Genomic DNA, 17,261 nt, shown 5'->3' on the forward strand with positions numbered 1-17,261 from the left:
TGAATTTGGAAATAAAACTTTTTTTGTGGTAATATATAATTATAATAAATTTTTTAATCCTTTAAAATTACTTAAAATACATATATAATAGCAAGGAGGCAATAATAATTAGTTCAAATAAAGTATCAAAAGCAAGAAATCATATAATTTTATTGAACAAAACTGTTAAAATACATAATGTTTTATAAACAATAGAGCTAATGTACATTATGCATTACACCAAAGGCCTGCAGAGGGCGCCAACAGCCTGATGATTATTTTTACACCTGTGGAACTACTGTGAACGGAGCCGCTGTGTGACGCGTGTACTTAACCTACACGCATGTAAATAATTAAAGCGCATATAGACAGCCCTAGCGTATTTATATTTTTATTAAATAATATAAATAATGTTATTAAGCCAGTGAATCTCAAATAAGAATATACCTAAATGAGTAATACTAGTATTTTTTTAATGTTTTTAAATTACTTAAATTTCAGTCTGTTCTTCACACACACATCAGCATATAGCGCATGATTTATAAAAACTATTTTATGATGGGTTTAATCCTTTTTGGACAACAGACAGTGCACCCAGAAGTCACTACATGTTCACTGAATGGAAAAACGCAGAAGGGTAAGCAAATAATGACAGATCTGTGCAGTGGCTTTTGCCATTGTTATGCTTCTCATTTCAAACCCGCACAACATGACCTAATGTGTTTTTTAGGTCACAAACAGGTCTGAACTGCAGGTGAACCACACCTGTCTGTGCTTGGTGGTGAGACTTACAGTTCTTCCTCAGTTTTAGGAGTTCAAATAATGTGCTTGGTTCACTTTCCCATTTGACACAGTGCAGCTATTTATATTCAGTCATATCAAGAGTTCATATAATGTGTTGATTTTCATATCTGTTCAGTGTCACTGGCCAACATACAAAGGTTTGTGTTTGCCAGGTGCATTAACACAGGGCTTAACTGAGAAGGAAATGAGGAAGTCCAGAACAACAGACAAGCCACGTGCTACAGTACACAGCATGTGAGCGGAAACAATCCTCTTACCTCATAGATGTTGGGGTGCCACATCTTGGTGAGGAATCTGAAGGTGGGTGGGGAATAGGGGTAATCGATTGGGAACTTGATGCGAGCCTGCAAAACAAGACGAAAACAGTGGTCAGGACCATCAAAACCCACTTCAACCCATGCATGCTTGTTTATTAAGTATTATGGCTAAATTGATCATGCTTTCAGCTGCCAATAAGGCTGCTTTCACTAGTGCTGTGTTCAAAATATCGATACGACGATGTATCGTCACAGAGATTTGACGATACGAGTATCGATACAGCTGGCCCTGTACCGATATTGTGGCACGTGTGCAGCAGTGGACCACGCTTAATTTGTTTAAAATTTTACAACGTTTAAAATTGAGTAGAAAAGTGCGAGGTGTGCACGCGCGCTCTCTCTCCACTGTGGAGAAACACGCTTGCTTTCTGAAAACAGCGGTTAGCTTGCAGTTTAGCGATCTCCACTTCAATATTCTATTCTCAGAAAAGTGTAATTCATCAACTGTTCATTTACGACACAGAAAGAGAGGCTGTGTATGTATGAATTACCACCATTTTGCTGCGTTTCTCTATTAACAGTAAAGCTGTGGCTTTAATTCCATACGTATCGTATCGTGACTTTGCTGGTGATACACAGCCCTAGCTTTCACACTTGTTTCTTTGTTTGGTCTGAACTAAAGTTCGATTTCAACCCCCTCACCCGCTGGTCTCTTTTCACAATCACATTGTACTTGTGTTTGTCTGCAACAGATGCATCACAAGAGATGTGAAAAATGCAAGCTGCTTTCCAAAGGCAATTTATTTAGAGACAAGCAACAATGAAAAATGCATAACATCAAAATGGGGGTTTTCAAACTTTGTGAGACCTCCAAATATACTGTGACAAAAATGTAAAAACTTGTCTGAAACGTATTTAGTTTCTATAAATTTTTTATTTTTTCTAACTACCATTATAATTTAATTTATGCATTTAGCAGACGCTTTTATCCAAAGCGACTTACAGTGCACTCAGGCTATACATTTTTTACCAGTATGGTAAACTACCATTATAGTACAGTTTCATAGGTATAAATCTAAATAAATTGATTTCGCATTTCTCACTAGTCTTTAGAAAGCAGAATGGTACAGTAAATGTGTTTTCTCTAGGGTTGGGTACCGAACTCGGTACTTTTAAGGGTATCGACCGAATTGTGTCGGTACTACTGAGTACTGATTCACGTTAAATCAATCAGTGCCAAATTTCGGTACCTGAGAACGCATCTGGGCGCATACGCTACAGAGAGAGAAAGAGAAACCCACATATGCTACAGAGAGAGAAAGAGAGACCCTGTGACGTGAGGTCACCCCTACAACTCGTTCAAACAACACACAGGGCAAGCCGAAATGTTCTGAAGTGTGGTTACATTTCTAGGGCCATATGATTTCTGTGAAAACGTGGACGGGATCGCGGAGCCCATTCATAAAAACGTAATTTACTCTATAGCACGGAATTCGTAAATTTTTGGACGAATAAATCAAAAGTAGGTCTGCCATCAAATTTTCTATCAAATTTAAGTAAAACAATTAAATTATAAAAATAAATATTACAACCAGATTAATCACTTAATTGTAGGAAAAAATTATATTATTATTAAATTATGCCTATTAAAAAATGTTTTAAAAGAATATTCTTACAATTTTTCTTCCATGTATTAATTTCAACTGTAAACTTCAGTTTGTTTGCCAAAAAATAAAAGGGTTTAATTTTCATTTGATTTAAAATAAATGTTTCATGCCTTCATTTGATTTTCAGAAAAATGAAAACAAGAATTTCTGGGGGGGAAAAAAAAAAGGAAAAGTTTGTATAGGGCCCAAAATGTTTTTGGTTCAAAATGTTGAAATTGAGACTTCTGGACTTATTTTTTGTTTGTTTTTGTAATTACACAGAGTAAAGTACCGAAAAAAGTTACCGGCACCAAAATTCAGGTACCGATACCGGTACCGTACTGTTTAAAATGTGAACGGTACCCAACCCTAGTTTTTTCGGTAAGTTTTTTTTAGTTTTTTAATATTATTATATTTCTATGACATTTTACACACCCTTTTTCTCTAACATCTCCCAAAGAGCCCCCAATTTCTTAAAGCAAACTGTACTGGAAGTGTGAAAATGTCCTAAGACTGTATTACTCTAAACTACATTTAACATTTCACCTTGTTAAAAACCATTCTGCAGATTCTTCCACCCTCCCACAAAACATTCTGGTGCTGCTTGACAATCTAGCCATACGCTAAGTTCAAAACAATCAACATCACAGTGGCGTTGGCCGGTACGGTGCAGAGAGATTTCTTATATACAGCAGCTTTGGAGGATTCTGTCTCAGGGTGAGCGCAGGACAGCTGCTCTTAATAGGATTGGAGACGCATCACATTGCAGGAGAACAGTGCAGATGGACAGGAGGGAAAATCTGAGAGAAAACACACATATGGACTTCGAGCTGGAGAACCAGGAAGTGGGACGAATCATATTTTGGCACAAAATCAACTAGGTTAAACAGCCGTTACGCAAGAGATATGCCCTCCATCTCAATTCAATACAGACCTAATTATTTCCAAGTCTCGTGGTAAAACTGCCCTTGAAATATTTTAGGCAGCTACTTGGAAGTGGACATACTGACACATGCATTCAACCGGTACCGTACTGTTTAAAATGTGAACGGTACCCAACCCTAGTTTTTTCGGTAAGTTTTTTTAGTTTTTTAATATTATTATATTTCTATGACATTTTACACACCCTTTTTCTCTAACATTTCCCAAAGAGCCCCCAATTTCTTAAAGCAAACTGTACTGGAAGTGTGAAAATGTCCTAAGACTGTATTACTCTAAACTACATTTAACATTTCACCTTGTTAAAAACCATTCTGCAGATTCTTCCACCCTCCCAAAAAACATTCTGGTGCTGCTTGACAATCTAGCCATACGCTAAGTTCAAAACAATCAACATCACAGTGGCGTTGGCCGGTACGGTGCAGAGAGATTTCTTATATACAGCAGCTTTGGAGGATTCTGTCTCAGGGTGAGCGCAGGACAGCTGCTCTTAATAGGATTGGAGACGCATCACATTGCAGGAGAACAGTGCAGATGGACAGGAGGGAAAATCTGAGAGAAAACACACATATGGACTTCGAGCTGGAGAACCAGGAAGTGGGACGAATCATATTTTGGCACAAAATCAACTAGGTTAAACAGCCGTTACGCAAGAGATATGCCCTCCATCTCAATTCAATACAGACCTAATTATTTCCAAGTCTCGTGGTAAAACTGCCCTTGAAATATTTTAGGCAGCTACTTGGAAGTGGACATACTGACACATGCATTCAACTATACTCATTTAAATGACTATATTAACCAGGATTAGTTACTCAGCCTATAATGTTCTTCCAAAACCTGAATGTTCACACTGTTCTGACCCACATAATAAAAAGTAAATGGGGATCGATGCTGTTGAGCCCCACAAACAGACAACGCCACCATAAAAACAGTCCATATGGCTCTACAGTCACCAAAGCCATATGATAGCTTTTGTGTAAGGAACCATTCAAAAAATCTTTATTCACTGAAATTACTTGTTTCCAGCATAGCACTCAAATGCCATTTGCTTATATTCAAATACAGTAAATAAAAAAACCGTGTGATGCCGGGTTTGAGATCAGATGTCAAATGGAATGATTATATTCTTTAGAGACAATGAGATTCGAGAACTACAGCAGAGGAACAGATTGTCAAAAACAACTTCAGTTTTGTTTCATTCCTCTCAAAAAGCCATTGTTTGGTTTCTGAAGACCTGACATACGGAACATACAATAAAGTTCAAAAGTTTGAGTTTGGTAAGATTTTTTTTATTTTATGTTTTTGAAAGAAGCCTCTTCTCCTCCAAGGCTGCATTTTTTTATTTAAAAAAAAATACAGTAATATTGTGAAATATTATTACAATTTCAAATAACCGTTTTATACTTTCATATATTTTAAAATTTTATTTATTCCTGTGACGAAAAAAAAAGCTATATTTTCATCAACATTCCTCCAACTTTCAGTGTCAAATAATCCTTCAGAAATTATTCTGATTTGATACTCAACATTTTGGTATTTTATTTGGTATTAACATTTCTTATTGTTATCATCAATGTCAAAACCATTATTTTTTTTTATTTTTTTTGAATTCCTTTATGAATACAAAGTTCAAAAGAATATCATTTATTTGAAATGGTAATCTTTTAACATAGCCTAAATGTCATTACTGTCACTTTTGACCAATTAAATGCATCCCTGCTAAATATCAGCATTAATTTCTTTAAGAAAAAAATCATATTGACCAAATTTTTGAACAGTCGTCCTATGGATGTCTTCTATTGTGGTTCTGGTGATTCATCAGCATCCATCAGCACTTCTCCTTTTGTGTTCCAAGGAAGAACGTCAGTCATAAAGGTTACAAACACATGAGGGTAGGTAAATGACATAATATTCATATCTGGGTGAATTGACCTTTCAAAGGAAACATGCAACTATTCCTCATAAGTTAGGCATGACTGGTTTCAGGTTCTCGGCTGACTACGAGATCTTGAAAATGTGCCAGCAGAATACTCAAGAGAGCTTTAACATTGTTGTTCCTGTGAACAGAAAGTGTGCGAATAATTTCCCCTTTCAAACAAAGAAGCAAGTCTCTGTCATGCAGATACACTCTCCACTGATTTATCCTCAAGCATGGAGCAGTTACGAGTATGAGTACTATGCCTTCGGGCTTCGCCAGGCTCGAGAGTTTAGTTCTGACATTAATCAGGTTTCAACACGAGCTCACATCCTGATTCCTGACACACTAGTGAACAGTGACGCCACTGTATCTGCCAAACCCTGTATGTGTGTGTGAGTGCTCTCGCTGTAAACAAAGGCAAGAAAAGTCATTTACCTACTTCAAATCACTACACAACAGTCCAGGACCTTCCTTTACAATCTAGAGAGGAACTAAGATGAAGATGAATGATTCAATAAAGTGTCTGACATTATTAAGGTCATTAATTATAAACCATTTGGGACTGGTGTGAAGGAACAGGTTTATCTGCACTGGTGGAATGGGGTGAGACCTCCTTACAATCATCCTTTGTTGTCATTATTCTATTTTTATAATTATCATAACAGGTCAAACTTGATGTTAACAACTAATGCCAAATAAATGGCCCGTAATAAATTGATGGAAGGCCACGAGTATGATATTTTCAAAAGTGAAATCAGTTTTAACAGATGCCTGCATTCAGAAGATTTGGAAATTATCACAAACACTAAATGATTAATTATTATTATACGTCAATAATGAGTAAAAATATAATCACTCAAATGAGTAATGAGCTTACCGTAAGATTAAAGTGTATTAATACTATGATGAGATTAAATATGATCACATTTAATTGTAATATTAATAATATTCTTTGTACAAAGTCATGTAAATCATCTCAACCTCCATCCATCAGAATCACAATGAGTCAATGAGGAACAAAGAAACCAAACAAATGAGCTCCATTATCCTCAACAAAGACCCCAAAATCTCATCAAACCGACATCTGATGTTAAACACAATCATAATCAGACCTTAAATCAATCAAAAACCTTAATTATATCCAACTACGTCTAAAGAAAACAGACACTGAGGCACATAAAGGGATGCAGCTATCTGGAGCTGGTTCCAGTTCTAAATATAGACCATGGCCATCTGTTCCTAAAAATAACACATATTTACCCCTTACAAATCAACCTCAGTCCTTACCTTGAAATAGCCCCCTTCATAGTGAGTGTTTGGGGGTCCAAAAATCGCCACTTCCCAGTTGTAGAGATCAGCTTCATCCACTAAAGTGATCTTGAAACCCTCCACTGGTTCCTCCTGTAGAGACTTCATCTCCAGCATTAATGCTTTCTGTGAACTGGCGACCTGAGCACTGCTCTTCTGGGCCATTTCTGCTTTATTTCTACCCAACTAGACTCAAAAGTGGAGTTTGTTCTTCAAAAAGGGCGAAAAGTTGACAAGATGTGATGAGGCGATGAAAGCTGCTTTTCTTTCTTTGTCTGGAGTTGCTAGCTTAGCGAGGAAATGACAATTTCCTCAAAAAAAAAGAGACTATTTTCGATCAAATAAAAAGTGTTTTAGCTATAAAGCATTATAAGTGTTTTTTTCGTCGTCCGTGAAAGTAAAAAAGGTTGTTGGGTTGTTTATACGCAGAGTTTTGCTTGTCAGAAAAATAAAAAATCGCGCTCCCTGTTTGTTTTTTTCGTAGCTGAAGGCTAGCCGTGAAAGTCCACTTTGACTCAACACTAATCCTCTCTAACGTGAGGTTTTCTTTAAATAAGTAAATTCAGATGTCTGAATGTACAAAAAGAAAGTCTACGCTTGAACTGTGTGCCAAACTGATCCGTCGAGAAGCAAAAATTGGCGTGAACTATTAAACATGAAGGAGAGTGGCGAGTTATGAGTCGATGTCCTGAATGCGTCTTTCCTCAATTCCAATGGGGTCGCGGTGCATCATGGGTACTGAAGTTTTACACGCACACTTTACACTGTAAACATACCTTCATTAACTGACAACATTCCAGTTATTTGACTAATACCAACCCCTCTTATAATTAGTCTAGCTAAATAATTAGCTAACAGTTTCACTGATTGTGTTATGTATGCATATATTAGCCAATTCGTTATATTATTTATATTATTTTTCTAGAGTGGGCCTCTCTGCGTGAAAATCCACTTCGACTCAACACTAATCCTCTCTAACGTGAGGTTTTCTTTAAATAAGTAAATTCAGATGTCTGAATGTACAAAAAGAAAGTCTACGCTTGAACTGTGTGCCAAACTGATCCGTCGAGAAGCAAAAATTGGCGTGAACTAGTAAACATGAAGGAGAGTGGCGAGTTATGAGTCGATGTCCTGGATGCGTCTTTCCTCATTCCAATGGGGTCGCGGTGCATCATGGGTACTGTAGTTTTACCGGCACAGTTTACCCTGTAAACATACCTAAAGGAACAGACAACATTCCAGTTATTTGGCTAATACTAACCCCTCTTATAAATATTTTAACTAAATAATTAACTGATTGTGTTATTTATTAGCCTATTCATTAGGCTATATTATTTATATTTTTCTATAGGCCTATAGGGGAGAATGGGCCTCTCTGTAACACATTAAGTCTTGGCTACAAAGCTTTATCTAAAAAAAAAAATTCTGTTATTTCTCAGCAAAATGTATTGAACACAAGTAGACAATATGCTCAAATAAACCAAACAAATAAACCTTCATATCATCCATTTATCCCCAAAACAAAGACAGACAAATCTCATCAGATCAACATCTGATGACAAAACAGGGCATGACGTGATTAAATCAACCTTTAAATCAATCATAGATCTGAATTATATCAATATGTCAGAAATTCAGTTGTGCAACACTGTTACAGAACTCTGTAGAAAAGGAAAGTTTGTTTTATATTTTGAATGAATACTTGTCTTTGTTCACAAAATCGATGTTTTGCTTCTTTTAGAATAGAAACCCAGTCCTAAAAGAACCTCTTTGGATAAAATAAGAGTTCTCGTTGTTTTTGATTATAGAACACTTAGGTTTACAAAGAATTTGTAAGTCTTTTCAGGAAATATTTTCCTTCTTGTATCAGTATTTAAAAGAAAATATGTTTGTTGTTAAGCACCTATCTCATACTGTTAATTTTGCTCCAGTGAATATCCAAGAATGCCTAATCTATTTAACAGACAGTCTCTCCTACTCTGATTATCTACTGCCTGTTTATTATTAATCTCTGTTACATAATCAATCAAAACGACTGGCTTTTGTCCATAGGTAAGACAGTAACAATAGTCAACCAAGATCAGCTGTGGTGAGGTCTGTTGCTGCATATGCATTTGTACATGGCGATTAGGGAAATAACAATATTAATATATTCAATCTAAATCTCATCTGAAGTCCATAAGGCACATTAGATCAATCGGCATTACTCTTATGCTTCTCTTCATGTGGAAGAGCCTGAAGAACCATCTCTCTGACGTCTGTCCTCCTGATATGCTGTCAGTTATCTGATACAAACTTATTCAAATTTAAACCTGCTTATAATGCAGCTAAATAAATAAATCACTACATCAATATAAATAACTAGACTTTTTAGATGAATGATCTTATATTTATTTTTGTCACATCTGCTATTGCATTGAATTCTAGATAAGGAAGTAATTTGAGATAAGAAAGGCCTATAACAGAGGTCCATCTTTTATTTTATATAGAACAATTGTTTGTTCTTTTTCTTCTCACACATTACAGAATGATGATGAGTGACCCCCCCATGAATGATCCCCAAAATAAAAACTTTGAATAAAATATTTCATTTGTGATTACAAGATGAGATACATTAATAAAAACATTTGGCGATGTAAAGCCAAAAAAGCAAATGTCGTTTAATACATATTTAATAGTAAAATTTAATTAGTTTTATTATTTGTTATATTTATACGTATGGTAAATAAATAAAGATTTTTAAGTCAGTTTATCTTTATCTAACTCTATTTTCCATAGTTAACGTTCCCGGTTAAAGGGCTTTTATTGTGAAATGCGGCACATCCGGCGCTGCCTTCGTTTTTTGCCCGACAGATGGAAACATCAGTGTTGGGTGCTAATGCCGGCCTGATTCCTGCCACAATCAACAAGATGTTTGTCATCCTATGATCCTACTGCCTGTTTCTAATCAATACGGATCAAACTGTTAGCTTTTACTGTATCTGTAGGTAGCCAAAGCCTATTTTGTATTACTATACCCTTTTTTGGTAAGTGATGTCTTTGATTTATTTAGCCAGAAATCCAGCTAGTGCTAACTCATTAGATATTAATACATACTAGCTGGATTATTCTTTTGAAATTCATTATTTATGATCATGCCAAGAATAAAATAATGCACTGTTATAAACCATTTGGATGTATGTGATGTGCAATTAAAATACACTTGTGCAGTGGATGCCTTTTCGTATATTGTGCAAATGGTGTGTGTAGATTTTGTATTTTATATTATGTAATATTTATTTGATTGTAAATTGTACCATACAGTGTTACTAATGCATATCTATCTATCTATCTATCTATCAGTCATTTAAATATATTTTAATCATAATTCTTTATTTATTTTTATTTCTGTGTAAATTAATCTTTTGCTTTCATGCATTGGGGTCCAAATATCAGTCTGAGATCACTAGTGGATTTTTATTTATTTATTTATATTTTAATGCATATTTATTTGCATAACTACATTAAATCAAAAGTTAAAAGAGATGAGTTAAAAGACAAATGATTTTACAATTTCCAAATTTTTTGTGAGTTTTGCTGCTTGGCGAAACTTGTTTTTCTAGGTTAAAATAAAAGTTTTTTTATTTTCAGTACACACAAGAAAATGTAGTTATTATTATGACTTCAGGCAAGCTTTTACAGAAAAAGCACTTTCCCATTTTTTTAATATTCAGTCAGCTTCTGTGTGCATAGATAGCTGTTTTCTGAATTAATGTGCGATTAAGTTAAACGGTGAGATCTGATCTGTGATTTAGTTTTGTGATTATATGGGCAGCTCTCCTGACATCAGCCTTGCTGTAGTGACGGACCTGAATGCAGCTTTAATTTCTGTGCCCTGTTAAAATGTCTCTAAAGGTTAATCGCACTGTCTTGCAATGACCAAATCAACATTTCCCTTTAATCTAAATGTCAACCCTCATTAACATTAAATGACATTCTCACTTGGCTGGATTGCTTTGTTGGCATTGGCTTATGTGAATGATTTTGAAATATGATAATTAAACCCGTGCAATCTTTCACAGGATCTCTAATTTCCAGCAGAAAAATGAACGGCTTATCCATCAGCGAGTTGTGCGGCCTGTTCTGTTGCCCGCCCTGTCCGAGCCGGATTGCAGCAAAGCTGGCCTTCCTGCCCCCGGAGCCCACCTACACTCTTTTGCCAGACCTGGAGTCCACCTCACCTGTGACCTCTAACCTTGGAGCCCCAGGTTTGCGCTCCCGATTGGCTGGAGGGGCTGGTGTATCTCAGCCAAATAATATCCTATCCTAACAAACCACACATCAATGGAAAGCTTATTTATTCAGCTTTCAGATGATGTATACATCTCAATTTTGAAAAATTGACACTTAAGACTGGTTTTGTGGTCCAGGGTCACATATGAATAAGTAAGTTGATATATGATTAAATCCGATTAAAAGTTGAAAAAATGCGGGCTGATAGCTTCAATAAAAGCATATACCATTATTAATAACCTCGTAGCTTACAGTAGGTCTGTATTTAAAGGTTTGTTAGTTGTTCAAAATCAATTCCCCCTATGGAGAAAAGTAATGTTTTTTTTTTACTTCTGGAAACCGACTGCTGCACTTTATAATACACTTTTAGAAGAAAAACTGCAGAAAAACGTACAGACTTAAAAAGTACAGAATTTATGCTTGTACAAAATACGTACTGATTAATTTATGGATATAACTTTAGTGTTAAGTTCTGTAGATGTCAGAATTATATTGTTGTATCTCTTCCTCTTAATCAAGAAATTATATTATTTTGCAATGTTCGAACAGTTAGTGCTCACAATCAGTTTTAAAGCCAGTCCTCTAAATCTGTCCCTGTTTTTGTGCTCTACAGGTACACTGTGCTCTTTTCTCATGGTAACGCTGTGGATCTCGGTCAGATGAGCAGCTTCTACATCGGTCTGGGCACTCGTATCAACTGCAACATCTTCTCTTATGATTATTCTGGTTATGGGGTCAGTACAGGGAAACCCTCGGAGAAAAATCTGTATGCAGACATAGATGCTGCGTGGCACGCTTTGCGCTCAAGGTATGTCAGAGACTAGAAAGCATTCAGTTGTACTGGTGCAGTATTACAATTTAGTGTTTATTATTTCATGTGTGGAATCACTTCTGTGTTGTCTCAGGTATTGCATCAGCCCTGAGAATATAATCCTTTATGGGCAGAGCATTGGTACCGTGCCCACCGTGGACCTGGCGTCCCGTTATGAGTGTGCTGCCGTGGTACTTCACTCACCCCTCACCTCAGGGATGAGGGTGGCATTCCCTGACACCAAGAAGACGTACTGCTTTGACGCCTTCCCAAAGTCAGTGAGCACTGAAAACCTTCTTCTTTGCATGACAAAGATGTTCTTAACACTGTGGTTTAGAATTGTAGAATATATTAAAATAGGTCATGCACTAACATGGAACTCAACTGAGGTGCAGTCATAGGTGTGCTTATATCATTTATTTAAGTCTTCAAACATGGCTCATCCATTCAGAATTAAGAGCCGTATGTTTCCATAAAGAGGGAAAAATATCATTCCCTTTCCCTCTGAAATTTAGCAATGGTAAAAAAATCCACTATAGTATGAAATATTTGGGCTTTATTAGCACTGCTTGCAAGATATTATTAAGTCAGAATGCTTTTGAATGGCAGTCAATAGAGAAACTAGCTGTTTGACTGCAGAATAGTACAGTTATGGTACTACTATTTTTACACTGGTCTGGTAAAAAAATATTTTATAACCTCTTTACTAACTAAAGGGGTAGTTAAAAAAAAAAAAAAAAGACTATTCTGTCATTTATTCACGCACATGTTGTTCTGTTTATGTATGACTTATGTTCCGTGGAATAAACTACCATTTAAAAGTCAATAAGACTTTTAGAAATTAATACTTGTATTCAGAAATTGATTAGAATTGACATTTATATTATAAAATATATCAAATATTTCTATTTCTTGAAAAATATTTGTCTCAGTTTTCACAAAAATATTAAGCAATGCAACTGTTTTCAACATTGATAATAATAATAAATGTTTCTGGAGTATAATATCAGCATATTAGAATGATTTCTGAAGGATCATGTGATATTGAAGACTGGAATAATGATAGCTTTGCATCACAGGAAAGGTAATTTAAAATTTTAACATGTATTCAAGCAGACAAGTCTAATTTAAAATTGTAATTAAAATGTATTTACTTAATTTTTGATCAAATAAAAGACTTCTTTCAAAAGCATTAAAGGCTTACTGACACCAAAATTTTGCATGATACTACAATAGATTAAAAGTGTACATTTTCAAACCTGCTGGTCTGTTCCTAACCCAAAGCTACTGTGTGATTTCAGAATATAGTGCTTAGACTGATAGAAACTATTTTCATGGTTATTTTGTGACCTTGTTGAAGGCTAAAAGCACCAATTCCCTGTGAGTACAATTGCCCCGAGAAAAAAAAAAAAGACCAGTGAGTTCTTCCAAATGTCCTTTTTACGGTTCACAAAAGAATAGAAGCCATACAGATTTTGAATGACATTATGGAGAGTAAATAGTGGCAGAATTTTGTGGACCGTTTCTTTAATAACTCTTTGTTGTGTCTTATCCTCTCTCAGCATTGAGAAGGTGTCTAAAATCACATCTCCGGTGCTGATCATCCACGGGACGGAGGATGAAGTGATTGATTTCTCTCATGGTCTGGCCCTGTTTGAGCGTTGCCCGAAGGCTGTGGAGCCGTTGTGGGTGGAAGGAGCTGGGCACAACGACATCGAGCTCTACAGCCAGTACCTGGAACGCCTGCGCCGATTCATCAGCCAGGAAGTGGCTGCACAGTAAATGCACCCTTCATTATGCTCATGTCAACAAATCGTCGACGTATATGGAAAGCAAACAAACAGAATCTGGTTCTGGAAGGTTTGTTCTTCTGTAAACTTTCGACTTTTGCATTTCTGTCAGCCTGGAGCTGAGTTTTCTACTGAGAAGACCCCTCGACTTCACACCCAAAAGATCTGAATGTGTGAGCGTCCGCATCGGTTTCAGGACCTCAGTTCGTCTGAGGCACTCGCAGTTGATTTGGCTTGAGATTTATGTGACCAGGACAAATGAAATGTCATTTGAACAGGACTGATATCTTATATCTTTATGAAACTCTTGTGGGTGTTTATGTACTTTCTCTTTTGTTAGTTCTCGTTGGTAAGCATAAGACCAGTCTGTTTTAAAATACAGCATCATCACCTTTTCAGACAAGAACTCTCTGCTGGACAGATGTGTGTGTGTGTGTGTGTGTGTGTGTATTGAATATTTTTTAGACCATCTGCTGTGTGTATCAATGTGGTTTCATTGAAACCTTTTTTCTGATGAACTGATCTTCATCAGGCATCTCGAGATACACTTACCGGTCAAAAGTTTGGACACACTGAGTTTGATTTTCATGATCTTAAAAACCTTTTGATCTAAAGCCTTCTGCTTAAATGCTTAAAGGGTTAGTTCACCCAAAAATTAAAATTCTGTCATTAATTACTCACCCTCGTGTTGTTCGAAACCCGTAAGGAGAGCCCTCAGATTTCATCAAAAATATCTTAAATTGTGTTCCGAAGATGAACGAAGGTCTTACGGGTTTCGAACAACACGAGGGTGAGTAATTAATGACAGAATTTTCATTTTTTGGTGAACTAACCCTTTAATATTAGTTTTGTAGACATATACATTGTGCCTACTTACGGATTTCTTTGCAAAACTAAAATCTTAGCAACCAGCAACTGTCCAGTATACATACAAACTTCTTCAATACGGTTTAAAAACCGTCCCAGGATGCTGCTCATGAAATTGACGAATGTCCAGAGCTGGAATCTAGACATAGAAGAAGCTCAATTGTAAGACATTTTAATTTTTAAAAAGTTTTTTTTTGCTCAATACATACTTTAATTTGTGTTATTTAATTTTATCTTATAGTTTTCATGACTTTTCTATTATTCTAATAAAATAGTCATAATAAAAATATTAATAGATGTTTCCAAACTTTTGACTAGTAGTGTAGGTCCATACCGGTTTTTCTCCAGATTCTACATTTTTCTTTTAGCATTTTTCCCTTTGCTTCCCTGTCATTTAAAAAAAAAGAAGTTTGGGACCCAAACGCTGTTTTTAAGGATGTGGGTAGAGCTGTACTGATACAATATGGTTTCATGACTTTTCTATTATTCTAATAAAATAGTCATAATAAAAATATTAATAGATGTTTCCAAACTTTTGACTAGTAGTGTAGGTCCATACCGGTTTTTCTCCAGATTCTACATTTTTCTTTTAGCATTTTTCCCTTTGCTTCCCTGTCATTTAAAAAAAAGAACTTTGGGACCCAAACGCTGTTTTTAAGGATGTGGGTAGAGCTGTACTGATACAATATGGATATATGGAAATACACTGCCATTCAAAGTTTGGGATCAGTGGATTTTTTTTTTATGAAAGTAATGGTTTTATTCAGCAAGAGTGCATTAAATTGATCATAAGAGACAGTAAAGCCATTCACAGTGTTACAAATATTTCTATTTCAAATAAATGCTATTCTTTTGAGTTTTCCAGTTATCGAAGAATCCTGAAAAATGTATCACAGTTTCCCCAAAGATATCAAAAGCAACTGTTTCCAACATAGTGGCTTAAGAAACATTTCTTATTGTTATCAAATCGGCATATTAGAATGATTCCTGATGGCTCATGTGAGACTGGAGTAATGATGATGGAAATCCAGCTTTGCCTCACAAGAATAAATTAACTGTTTTCTATTTGACTCTATTTTAAAATCTATTTTAAATTGTAATATTTTACAATATTACAGTTTTTACTGTGTTTACTGTACTGTGTACCTTATAGAGCAAAAGAGACTTCTTTCAAAACAAAAAAATCTTACTTACCCCAAACTTTTGAACGGTAGTCTATCAAGATTTTTTTCCTCGTCATATTGTGTTGACCCTTATATCACTATTTTTTTTTTATTCACGTGTTCATGCATTCCATTTATATGTTTAAGAAGAAACAGATTGTCTACATAAGCAAAAACTCTAAAACCAGAGCTGCTTCTATAAGACAAAAGTGAAGTAAAACGTGTGGGAGAGATTAAAACTCTTCACCTGGTCCAGTTGATATGATATTGTGACGCATCAGTGTATTGAGTTGTGAAATATGTATCACAATAAGGTAGTTGGCATTTCCAGCCTCTAAAATGGGGACTGAATTTGTAAATATTTCGATTTCTGATCCTTTTTTCCCACTTTTTCCCCACACACTGAATTGATTGACACGAATGATTTTACCCACTGTGAGCACCTGACCTGAACGACAGGAAACCTCACGCTACACCCGAAACATCACACGTTCTTCATTCACTTCTCGTAGCTCGTGCACGTTGATGGAATGATGCCTAAATGAACTCTGACGCCCAAGTCGACCCCAGACTGATGTGTGATTGACAGTTTTCTGAGCCGTCTCAGGATGGGGTCGTGACCTCCATCCACTGTCTGTGTTTATGTCTGCGAAAGGAAGAACCGTGACAGGTTTTTTAATATTACCGCATGCCAAGTCATCAAATCACATTACCGTCGTCGTTTTTGCTATTTCCAATCGCAGTTTGTATGTTGAGCTATTTATAGCGACCACTTCTCTCACAAACAAGCCTCGCTGTATTAGACATGCTCTTATGTGGTCAATGGATAATTTAACATGAACTTCCAGATCTATTTTTATAAGGTCGACAAGTCTTTGCTATAATATGAACAAACCTTTCACAGTTTAAGAGCCATTTTTAAAGGGATAGGTGGGTCTTTGTAGCCTGGACATGTAGATTGTTTTTGTTTTTTGGACTTAAAGTGATAGTTCACCCAAAAATGAAAATCTCACTTCATTTCTTCCATGGACCATAAACAGGTCATTTGTGAATATTATAAACCATATAGTGACCAAGGGCTGTCAAGCTCAGAGATGATGATGAATTGGTGAATAACCACTCAAAAATGAAAATCTGTCATTATTTACTTTTATGACTTTCTTTCTTCTGCAAAACACAAAAGAAGATATTTTGAAAAATGTTGGTAAGCACTCAGTTTTGGTTCCCGTTGTCCAAACAATGGTAGTCAATGGGAACCGAAACGGTTTGGTTACAAACATTCTTCAAAATATCTTCTTTTAGATTCCACAGAAGAAAGTCATACAAGTTTGGAACTTGAGTAAATGATGACAGAATTGTCTTTTTTTTTTTGGGTGGACTGTCTCTTTAAATGTAGTGTTTATCATGCAAATCAATTGTACAGCTTATGGTTATGATACTTTAATTGGGTCTGTTTTTTGTTGTCATTTTAGGGTCTTGAAAGCATCTGGTCACTACATGCTTT

General features: G+C 35.8%; 1 protein-coding gene and 1 pseudogene across 1 annotated transcript in view; one reads left to right on the forward strand and one right to left on the reverse strand.

Annotated features, from left to right (window-relative positions):
- LOC107713650 (ubiquitin-conjugating enzyme E2 R2-like) overlaps positions 1–7,531 on the reverse strand; it is a 15,429-nt gene extending 7,898 nt beyond the window's left edge. Inside the window, exons 1-2 of the mRNA XM_016519226.1 lie at positions 6,834–7,531; positions 1,041–1,127 (exon numbers count right to left, since the gene is read on the reverse strand). Of these exons, the coding sequence (XP_016374712.1) occupies positions 1,041–1,127; positions 6,834–7,019 (273 nt within the window). The 5' untranslated portion in view covers positions 7,020–7,531. The remainder of the gene's footprint in view (positions 1–1,040; positions 1,128–6,833) is intronic.
- Positions 7,532–9,704: 2,173 nt separating this feature from the next.
- LOC107713639 (protein ABHD17A-like) lies at positions 9,705–14,404 on the forward strand (annotated as a pseudogene).
- Positions 14,405–17,261: the final 2,857 nt, after the last annotated feature.

Source organism: Sinocyclocheilus rhinocerous, unplaced genomic scaffold (genome assembly GCF_001515625.1).
Source record: "Sinocyclocheilus rhinocerous isolate Xijiao unplaced genomic scaffold, SAMN03320098_v1.1 scaffold898, whole genome shotgun sequence".
NCBI classification, from domain to species: domain Eukaryota; kingdom Metazoa; phylum Chordata; class Actinopteri; order Cypriniformes; family Cyprinidae; genus Sinocyclocheilus; species Sinocyclocheilus rhinocerous.